General features: G+C 42.2%; 1 protein-coding gene across 1 annotated transcript; it reads right to left on the bottom strand.

The window, feature by feature from the left end:
- Positions 1-1516: 1516 nt before the first annotated feature.
- JCHAIN (joining chain of multimeric IgA and IgM) lies at positions 1517-7385 on the bottom strand. The gene is made up of 4 exons (XM_035325647.1): positions 7264-7385; positions 3269-3404; positions 2211-2291; positions 1517-1720 (listed from the first exon to the last, which is right to left on the bottom strand). The coding sequence occupies exons 1-4, from the start codon at positions 7325-7327 to the stop codon at positions 1519-1521; spliced, it is 483 nt and encodes a 160-aa protein (XP_035181538.1). The 5' UTR covers positions 7328-7385; the 3' UTR covers positions 1517-1518.
- Positions 7386-11395: the final 4010 nt, after the last annotated feature.

The following is an 11395-nucleotide window of genomic DNA, read 5'->3' as shown; positions in this document are numbered from 1 at the left end:
AAATTCCTATCTGCAGTTTGCAATGTTGAGAGGAATTCAGGTGTTAATTGGAGTTTTTAATTCCAATCCTGTGCAGAATCACAACACCTTGAAACAGCTCAATTATGCAGAACTGATGGTAAAATAAATCAGTTCAGCCTCTGTCTATCGTAGGTTCCACAAGTGCATCATAATGTTTCTATCTCAGTATTTCAGGAGGGTTGGCCTGTAAGTAAAACAGTTGCTTAGTGAGAGCTTCCTGTGAAGTAGGCAAGAATATCATTATAGACTTGGCTTTTTCTGATGAACACCACTGGAACATAACAGTGCTGCAGAAAATATTTATTTAATGCCTCATTAATAAACTATGGTCATAAGGATTTTGCTGGTTTTTCATTATTGCAATAATCTGTGATGCCAGATGTGACCTTTTCAGAACAGCCTAAGCCTTTACAATCAACTTCTGACAACACTCAGAAACATACCAGCCCCCCCAAATGCAATGCTAGACGCCTTATGCAGTCGCGTACGTGATGTATATATGGAAAACACCAGGTGTAATACATATAAATGTAATGTACAGTACAGAATCATTTTTTAATTGGGGAAGGTTTCTTGTATGAACAGAAAGAAGACTGTTGTGAAAAAGGAAATTAATCCCTAACTAGGACCCTGCCCTTGCAATTGTGGCAGCTTCATAGGATTTTTTGCAGCTCTAAATGCAAAATCGGGAACAAGAAATTCAAGCAAACTTGATTTTTTTTCATCCTCGACTGAACTGGGAATGCATCATTATCAGTTAGCAAATGCGGGAAGTGAAGTACCTAACATGTCCTAAAGAAGTTTGCTACTGCAAGAAGAGCTGAGGTCCTGTTGGCTTTGCACAACACTTCAGGGTGGCAAAATTTTCACTATATCTATGTGAAAACAGGAAGCTTATCATCGCCAAAGCACTAAAAGGATCCTAAATTCCTAATTACAAAAAAATTTTAAAAAAAGTTGAAATGTGAATTGAGTCTCACCTGATTTTTTCTTAAATGTGATTGTACAACAGTTTTGGCAAAAATTATGTTAATATAATCAAAGGGTATTGTGGAATGTTATTGCAGAGGTTTGTTTTAGATTGCTCGGGAAACAATCAGGAAACATGGACATTGCTGCTGATGTCCATGATAGCCTTGCTTAGATAGCCTGATGGAAAATGGTCAGGAAAGATTCTCTACTGTTGTAAACTAATGTAGTTCCTTTGATTTCAAGGGAATTACTGATTTACAGCTGTTTGAAGATCTGGTCTAGCTGGTGATAATGTTGAAGACATACAACGGTGTCACAGATCTGTGCCAGGGATAAGAGAACAGAATGTGACAACCAGTGAGTATTCAAGGGGGTGGTATTCTTAATATGAAGCACAAGAAGTAAGCTTGCATTATTCTGGGAGCTGATACTTTGGACACTGTTGTCCAGGTACTAGGGTGCTATACATGTATGGGTGATAGGAAAAGAGAAAGCAACAAGGTGTTAGGATAGCAGTGGGTTGAGCTAATCAGCATAGCAGGATGCTGGCGTCAGAGCTGCTTGAACATGCTTGATCTCCCCATGGTAGATGAATGGGAAGGTTGTGGTGTAGCACTTGTCCCTGTTGTAGGTATAGCAGGTTTCTGGCTCATTGCAGGAGGTGCTCTGCTGGGCCTCGTATATCTCACCACCCAACTCAACTTCTACAGGATCACATTTTTTGCAGCTGGAAGAGATGAGGAACAAAAAAAGTATCAGAGCTGTGATTAAAACATCCCTGACGAAACTCCACTGTTCCTCACTGATCTGGCAACAGTGGCAACTTGGGTACTGTGGCTTTTCCAGGTCATGTATTTTACACAGGCACTCCCAGACAGATGCTCTCATTTTTTTCAAACTGCTATTCACATGACTGACCCCCTAAAAGGGAGGCTTGAAGAAGAAAATACGTAATTTCTTGATATTTCAGACATTCAAGATCAACAGCGGTCAGCATGGAACCTTACCTGCAAATATGAGGCCTTTTTATGCAACTTAATCATGGAGATAATTTATTGGCTTGCAACAGAATTGAAAAAACAGGCTGAAAAAAAATAACTTCACTCTGTGATGTTGCCTCATTTTATCTACTATCCTTCAAGATGTTTGTGAACCACTGGGGGCAGTGCTGCAGGGTAGGGTGTTATGAAATTAATTTAGTGAAGAAAAATACTTACAGTTCAGCCATGCGGTAGACAAAAGTAGTTCTGAGCGGGGATGTGGGGTCAGAGATGTTCTGTCGGCTCCTGAGTGGGACCCTGGAAAGGAAGAGAAAGAACTGCTCTTGTGAAAACTGCTTGTTAAACAGGGGACTACTCTGCTGTAATGAATTCTCAACTCTGATCTTGTTATTTGTTCAGGTTATTTCCTTTCTGACCCTTCTCCAAGAACAGCAAGTCGTAGCCTTTCTGTGCCCCTGAAGGCAATGAGATATTTTTTGCCTGGTTTCTAGGCATCTCTGGAAAGACTAAAATTCACCCCAAGAATAATGTAGCAACTTCTGAAAGTGCTGCCTTTCACTAATGATATTTTCAAGCTATCAGTTCTGATATTCCTTCTTTTTTAAAAAAATAAAAAAATAAAATAAAAATCTGAGCTGGCAGAGGCCTGTGAGACTTGCAAGACACTGACAGAGGTATTTAATGATTATTTCTTCTGTTGTGAGCTTTGTCAGAACTCCTGCAGGTCTGAGCCTGTGTTGTCCAGGAGAGATGCACATACAGTTCTCTGTCAGGTTTATGTGAATAAAGAGGACCAAGTCCTGAACTGAAATCTGCCTCACAGGATCAACCTTTTCTGATAGTTTTGGCATTAACTAGTTTTCCCAGGCTATAACATCTCAGGCTTGTTACAAAGATCAAATCTGGAAATTAGAGTTCAGTGTCACCAACCCAGTTTTGTTTCAGATGAGACGAACTGTAAGAAATGTTACGCTCTACTTCCACAGCCTGTTTTGTGAAGCTGCTACTGGACCTCTTAAAACATTGAGATGCTTCTTGTACCTGAAGGGACAAACACTGCACAGCTGCATGTGAGCTAGGAAAACATCATTAGGCTCTGGATGGAAGCAAAAGGAGTTAGTCCAGGATAGCACAGAAAGTGGTCCATGGGAAAAACAGGTCTAAATTCTCAACAGCAGGATGTGTGGAAAAAATGCAAGCAAAAAAGAAAAAGGGAATCCCTGCAACACAGTCTCCTGCTTACCATCTCCATGTAAGACTTGTCTGCCACTTACGTGATGCGTATGTTTCTTTCCAGGATTTCTTCGTCAGGATTTTCTTTGGAGGGGACGAGCTTTGAGGTCACTGTTGTGCATTTACACTTGTTGTTCACCAACACACGCTCCTCACCGTCATAGTCCTGCACAGTACCTGCAAACACAGGATATACCATCTCAGGGTTAGAAAACGAAAACCTTGCAACATGCTCAGAAAGGGAAGAAATGAGAATCTCAGCGATGCCCCATTATGGCATCTATATTGATTGAAGTTGAGGTCACAACAAGTAGAAATGAGACTATTGACTAAGATTAGTTTAGCTCTCTTGCCTGCTCAGCCTACAGTCCATTTCTATATGTGGAGGAGATGCAAGTGGCAGGGAAAAAATGATGAACCTGAGCACTGTGTTGCTGGTAAGTGAGGCAAAACTAGTAGGGATCTCATAAAACACAAGCTTCTGGCTATACCTGGCAGCTAAAGTGCTGTTTTTACACTTGCCTCTGCTAGGAGGTTACCTGATTGCTGGATCATGCCCAAGGACTGGCCTAGCAGTCCAAACCCTAGTTGGGATCTGGGCTTTCTAAACATCTATGACCATGCCAACATGGCAGATGTGTCAGCTTTCTGTCAGTGTTATTTTTCCTTCCAGGTCCTTGAGGGAATCAATGCCAAAAAGTACTAGAGGATGAAGCAGGAAGGCAGCCTCATGAACCGGTATTGGAAGGTAAGTGGCCCTTCCAATCCCATGGTTTGCACAGAAAACTCCAGTCCTGATTCTGTTCCTGATGAAACTGAGTTTGGCAGCTGTGGAGCTGAGTCAAATAGAGAAGAGCCAGCTTTGGGTATGTTTGTATCCTGCACTTTTAGCATATTATTCAATATGAAACTCAGTCAAAACATCTGGGTTAAACTTCCCATCTGCCACCCAGAGGCTTTTTGAATGTTCCTGTTGGCATGCAATGCTTGCTTCCTTTCTGAACATGCAAATGGATTTGAAATAATTTGTTCTCTCCTAGCTGTCTTTCCCCAGCAGCCTCTGGTCTCTTCACCTGTAACAAGCTGGCTTTGCTTTTACATGCATATACAGTCACACCCTTCTTAAATGGTCATTTTCCCATTCCTTTATCTCTTAATGCTGCTATATAATCACAGCCATCACTTTGCTACATCGCTCTTCCAACAGTACCTTCAGCCTGCATTGAAGTATGAGAAAATGTTGAGAGTTTGTAAGATAGGAATAGTTTATATTGGGCTCGGACAGACCTCAGTTCTGAGGATTTGCTTACTTCTAACCCATTAGTTTAACCATAGGGAGAAAGAAATAGTCTAAAAATGTGTTCATCGTGTCAGTGGGGGATTTGGGAGTCACTTAAAAGCTTTGGTCCTAATAGATGGACTCTTCTGGGTCACCAAAGAATAGCTCACTAAGGAAGTAGCTGCCCCTGCTGCATAAGCTCACAGCTGCTTTTTCATTTTCATGTCCAATGCTGCTGGCTTGTATGAACAGCAGATCCTGTTGCTACAGGGTGAAATGGATAGCACTCAAAGCCTGTGGGAGCACTAGGAAAGCTGGGATCCAGGAGAAGCACGTGGAGTTACGCTGTAAGGTTTCTAATTGTTAGATGCTATTAGTGGAAGTTTAACTGTTGGGTGAAGCTGTCTGCAAGACTGAATGGGAACAAGTCCTCTGCAGCGCTGATTAGGAGACCTTACTTTATGTCCCAAGAGTATATAGTCCATACAATGCCATGTAAATAGCACTCCAGGTGTTCTACATAAGGCTTCTTGGAGCTTCACTCCTGTCCCTACAATATGCTGGTCCCATCTGCTTGCATTGCACTGGGTTATTTACTAGGATTCTTAGAGGCCTTATATTGATGAAAAAGGCACTAAAACATTTTGAAATCATGCCTCAGAGTGATGTTAAAATTCAGTGGCTGGTAGGAATGCTGCTTCTGTGACAACTGGCAGCAGAATACCTTCTAAAGAAGGTTCACTGGGGCAGTTCTCAGTTGGGAAAGAAGCTACTGCAGTCCCTCGCTTTGTCCAACAGAGCAAGCCACTACAGGCATGGGGGAGATGCTGCCTTTGCAACTGCTCTCAGGGATATCTTTGTCTCTCTAGAGCATGTGCTTGTTTAGCCCTTTTACAGCAGTGGCTGGCGTTTAGCATTTGTCTGTAGTGCACCTAGCACATAGTAGCTGTCTATACAAATGCCAATTGCAAACCATGCTGAATATAAGTCTGGTTTCACATCTGATTGTGCTGTACCAAGGCAGAAATCCAAAACACGGCACAGATGAATATTCACAATTTAGTGGTACTTATCTGTCTTTGCACACCCTCTTCTATTCTCTATTGCTTTGTATGTTTCCTTGCTGCCAACTCATCATATAACACAAACACTGCCCTCTGGAGCAGAAGCTAACTAGAAAAGTCTCTTTAGTCTCTGCCTCTTTGAGTCTTGGTCTTTCTTTTTTCTTATAGGAAAACTGTGTGAAGAACAAGAAGCTAGAGACCATCCTCTGTTGTCTGTCGCTGTATTTTCTATGCAATGTTGTGTGCAATTCTTCAAAGACATTTATCAAAACCCAATATTTAAGTTTTCCCCAAACCTTTGGGAGCGGACTTTAATTTATATTAATCATATAATGCTATTAACCATTTTTTTTTAAATAAATATGTGGGGATTTTTAGACTGTACTCTAAAGCCACTGTCCTGAATTTATTTTCTTGTGTAATACTACTGGCTTTAGTAACCATAAAAGTTACATGTGCTCCATATTTTTAAAGTAAAATTACAAAGCTGAAAATAAGACTTTTTTTTTTTTGATTTATCAGCAATGATTCCATGAATTGACCTGTAAAGTTTCTTTAAAGAGAAGATAGTTAAATGCAAAAGTTCTTAATGCTGTTCTAAATGTTTGCAGATTTGGATCTTCTGGTGCATAACTTACTGCAATGTGATGTTCCTATCCTCATGAATACTCATGCAGAGACTTTGATAACATTTCTCATATTTGAAAATGTTCTGTAATATAATACATGGAGATGAAGCTCAACAAAATCCTGCTGCTGCACATTGAAGAAGCAAATTAATTCCAAAAATACTTGTTCAAACTCTGCTGCATGTGAAGGTGGCTACTTCATTAAAGGAAGAGGCTCAGTTAGGCCAGAAAGATATTTTGATGTAAGTAGTACAAATGTCACTCCTGTAGCTGCAAACAAGTAAGTTTTGAGTTCCCTGCCATTATAATATACTTCACAGAAAGCAGGGCTTTTCGAGGACCTGCCTGGCTCTGCTGTAAGATGCCACTTTCCAAAAGCTGGAGGAAATGCATGGATGCTGTTATCCATGCTGCTAGGGTAATTCTTCTTAAGCATGGATTTAGTCCTGTGGACCGGATCCGCTGTGTGAATGAGGATGACTTTAAACTGTTTCATAGAGATCTGGCAGTAGAATAGTCAGAATCCACTACCTGTGAACCACACTGAATAATGTGCTGGGATGAGACTCTGATCTCAGTACTCATGGTAAAAATCAAGAGCCCTTCCAAAAAATGCAGTGGAGTTAAATAACAGTTTAATCAGAAATGGCCACAGCCATGTGACAGGATCAGTGAGAGGATTTTAGAAGCCTCACAACCTAGCAGCTAAGTTTTTCAAGTTTCCTAGGGCTGCATAAAAACAGGCTGCATTTTTGTGGTTTGTTGCTTCAGAAACATGATTAAGAATGGCTGATAATAAGCTTAAATTTGCCACTATTCATCACTCTTTTAGGCTTTATTAAAATAAATATATTAAAATTAAAAAAATATTAAAATAAATGGGAATTAAAAACACACTGCTCTGTGTGGTGCAGGAAGACACGGAGGTGTCCAAGCACCACCAAAGCAAGACTTCTTCAGCAGGCATAAGGTTTGATTTACACTGTTAAAATTATTAACAGACACCTACACAGCACACATCCCTCATAAAGCAAAGTTTTCCATGGTTTTCATTTCTCACCTACCTGCCACAAGGACGAACTCCAAGGAGACGGCCAAGGCCACCCACGGCAACAAAGAGCTCTTCATCTTGCCTTCACTTCTTTTGAAGAATGTGAGTGGAGAGTGTGTGTCTGCCTATAAGGGCGTGTGCAAATGATACAGCTATTTGTTTCCTAAAATAAACAGCCCAGCCGGCCACCACTGACACTGAAAAATGTGGCTTGGGGACTGAAACCAGGCATGTTCAATGTGCAGCGACTTCTGCCTTTCAAAGGTGAATGGGGGTAGGGGGTTACACTATTACTGTACAATTTTATTCTGCTTATCACCAACATGCAACAAAGCTGCTGGGTACAAGGGAGTGAAAAAACACACTGGGCTCGAGGGACCAATTACCACTAGTGTCACTGGCGCTCTCCCACCTCGAGCTCAGGAGTGTAATGTAAAAAAGTGTCCAGCTAGCCAAGGGGTCATAGTTCTTACTCTTGAGTTTTGAGAAATCATATCTTGGTGGGGATAGTTTGACCCATACTATAAGAACATGCTAGGCTTCAGAATCAGAATCCTATTTGCACCAGATGCTGTGCAACATATATTAACAACTTGACCGGCCCCCAAGGAGTTTTCAGTCAGAGCAGACAAAAGGAGAGATGGGAGGGGTAAAAGAGGTAAAGCAACAGCATGGCAGTGGCAAAGCTGAGCTCTTCCTCCAGTGCTCTGCCTGTTGCATCAAGGAATTTCTTTCCCTATGAATAGAGAAGGGACTCCATGGGATGCCTGATACATGAAAGGCTCTGTGTAAGGTCCAAGGCAACCACTGCCCAGTGAATGCAGACATTTAAAATTCTTTGAGGTATTTGTCATGCAGACATTCCTTGCACAGGAAAGGCCACTTTGTAAGGGAAGTTGAATCTCTAATAACCGCTTTTACCAGGTGCTATTAGAGACACCTATGATGGGAATAATATATTGTCATTTTATTTAAGGCAGAAGGGAGGCAAAGCAAGTTATGATGCTAGCAGGCTCATTCTTAGGGTTACAGTATTAGTGTTTCCTGAATTTCTGCTAGCTGCAAGGATAGTTTATTCTTGATTAACAATAGCAGTACACAGCAAATCTCCCTGTGCTGCTCCAGCTGCTTCTTACGCAGCAGGGCAGCAGCCCCATGATGCTATACAAGCTTTTCACACTGCATGTGCCACCCTTGGCTCCCCAGGGTTGGTTGCTCTTGCCAGGTTCTCAGGAGGCTGGTGTTACTAGTAATGTTGCCAACATCCCAGACCCTGAAATAGCAGCCTGTCATCTTACAGGTTGTTTTCCCTTTCTTTGGACCTTGCTATCTGGGTTCCTAAAGACCCTGGCATTTGTGTCCTGAACTTTCTCCTGCCAGCACAAGCATCTCATCAGCCAGTTGCATGATGCAAAGAGCTTTTGTGTTGCATCAGCAGTACTGACACGAGGGGCTTTCCCCAGGGAGGTAGCAGGTGACGATGGGTGCAAGCCCAGCTCCAAGCAGGGCATTGGGCTATTTCATGACTCTTTGGTACAAACCATGATCTCTCAGCAAGGCTGCAGCCTTATGACAGCAACATTTGCTTTTCTTTCATCTCCCTCCTCCCCAGAAAGTATTGCCAACAGAATTTAATGTGGAGCTTCCTTCTGAAGCAGGAAGGTGCCCATCTAGTGCATAAGGTTAAAAATAAACCTGGCTAACCGTGGTGGGGATGAAGGGGGGAAGGAATATCTATCTAAAGCACTGTTTGTTTCAGTCACCTTTTGTAGTTACTTTTTGTAATCAAAGAAGAGATTTATAAAATAAGGAGGAACGAATGCAGCAAAATAGAGCACGTGCAAAAGAGGCTGGCACATTCTGCATATCTACATTGATAAAAATATAACACCAATAAAATCCAAGCAGAGGTATCTATGAATTTTTAAAAAGAAAATGAATTGAGAGACCGTGCAGAATGATACTCTGTGTGACTCTGTTGATTTCGGTGGATTCCCTGACTGCTGGTGCTCCGCATAGCTGAATTTCAGTTGCTAAATCTGTGTGTCTGCATGTGCAGTCCCTTGGTCTTTACGTGGTGGCGTGAGAGCCATTTTTAGTCACCCTCAGCCACCTGCATCTCTCTGAGGCTTTCTGTCTAGATTTCAAACTCCTTAGAGTAGAATTTGTCTTGAGGGCTGTTACTTTTAAGGACTATCCCCTTTTTTACTGTGTGACACGTTAGATAACAATTATCTGGGCAAGCAGGCATTAAAGAAATTGAGGCAGTTTGGCAAGGGGCTGGCAAACCATCATCCCACGCTTGAATTCTGGGCTCAGTGGAAAGCTACCCAAGGCAGAGGCTACTGGAAGAATAACTGAGAATTTGAAAAGAAATAAGAACCAGCACTGGGGTCTCAGCATCACTGTGCCTCCAGTTAGCCTGGGACACACTGAATTAGGCTTTTCCAGATCAGAAGCTGGGCAGATGCCTGGATGAGGTGAGGCAAAATAGTTGGGTCATCGTGTGCCCTTGCTATATTGGAGAGAAGGATATCCATACCATTGCGCAGGGTATCTTGAAATAACATTCTGTCCACTCACAGTCTGTCCCATGGCTTTCTTTTCTCCTTGCTTCTCACTCAGAAGCAGAGAAAATGGTGGATTAAAAACAGACCTGCAGTAGTCACCAGTTGCCATCTGAGGAGCAGTGATTGCCTACATCAAAGCAGTGTGCTTCAGCTTGGTAGGTCCTGAAAACTGGGTAAACTAACTCAGCCTGGAGGTTGGCTCCAGCTTCACTTGAAGTTTTCAGCAAATCCTGAAGGAGATGAAATGTTTCTAAGTAACACTTCTTTTCTGCTCATAAAACAAAACAAAACAAAACAAACTTACATTGAGAGACAAGGTAGCATTAAATCAATGAGAATCTAAGTGGAAGTTGGTCTGCTGTTAAAGCCCTGAATTTTGGAAGGGCAGACTTTTAACAAACTGAGGGCAGTACATTGCTGGGGCAGTTGGATGGAAATAATCAGGGTCTGGGACACAAGGAAGGCCTGGATTTCCGTAAGACACACTTGCAAAAGTTACCTAGAATTTTAACCACGTGGCTGCAGACTGCTCTGGATGGGCTTCACAAAAAATGGTAAGATGAAGCAGGCAGATTACAAAGTCTGATCAGCAAAGACGGTTGTATTTTAGTGGCCAACTAGTACAAAGTGAGAATTTCTACCTATGTGTGGGCAACAAGCTATGTGAATGTTATGTCTCACTTATCAAAACCAAGTCATTTTTACTGATGTCTCTGACACAGGCCTGTATCCAGAGGAGGTGGTATCTGAAAACCGGCACTGATGGATTTGGAAAAGGTGTCTTTGTCCGAGGCAAAAAATATCTTCAATGTGCGAGCAAGTATGGAAAATTTTGACCCAAAAGTGACTAGATGGAAAAGCTGAGCATGTCAGGACAAAGGCTCATAACTGGACTTCGTCTGCCATCAAATCTGTCAGAATCCAAGTGAAGCACCAAAAACTGAGGGAAGTTGCAACCCAACCTCGTCTAAGTTAACTTTGATATTTGCCCAGTGTGACTCTTTCCACAGGAAGTTGGACACAAGTATTTATAAATAAAACTGCACCTGTTCTGTGGCTAGAAAAAAGCACCTGTGCTGCTTCTGCACAGAACTTATCTTCCTGGGATTGTGTGGCTGCCAAATTTATCAGACTCATTGGGGTTTCAGATCATACTGAACTCTTTACCACAAACTACTTACTCCCTCTATTCTTGTGACGTGGCTGTCCGCATTGCTTCCATACAGATTGCTTCCATGCGGCATGGTATTAATTTGATTTTCCCAGTGGAAAGCTTGGGGAGGCCTGGCCAGGCCCTCCATGCCTGATGCCAGAAACAAACAAGCAGCCATCCAGTATGTGAAAGTAAGTTTGAAGGAATATAGACAACCTGAAAAACTCTCCTGATGAGGGCTTCCCCGCTGCTGAAAATCCACATTGGTGCTTTACTGATGCCCTGCTTGGATCTGTTGGCATACGAGGGGTGATCCAAGGTGCATGGGCACTGCTCGAGCAGCCCCAGCAATGCTTCCTACCAGGAGATGCCCCAATTCTGGCAATTTAGTGAAGGTGAGGAGCTGGAGAGATAATACACAT

Source organism: Oxyura jamaicensis, chromosome 4 (assembly GCF_011077185.1).
Source record: "Oxyura jamaicensis isolate SHBP4307 breed ruddy duck chromosome 4, BPBGC_Ojam_1.0, whole genome shotgun sequence".
NCBI lineage: Eukaryota > Metazoa > Chordata > Aves > Anseriformes > Anatidae > Oxyura > Oxyura jamaicensis.
This window is presented reverse-complemented; position numbering and strand designations above follow the sequence as displayed.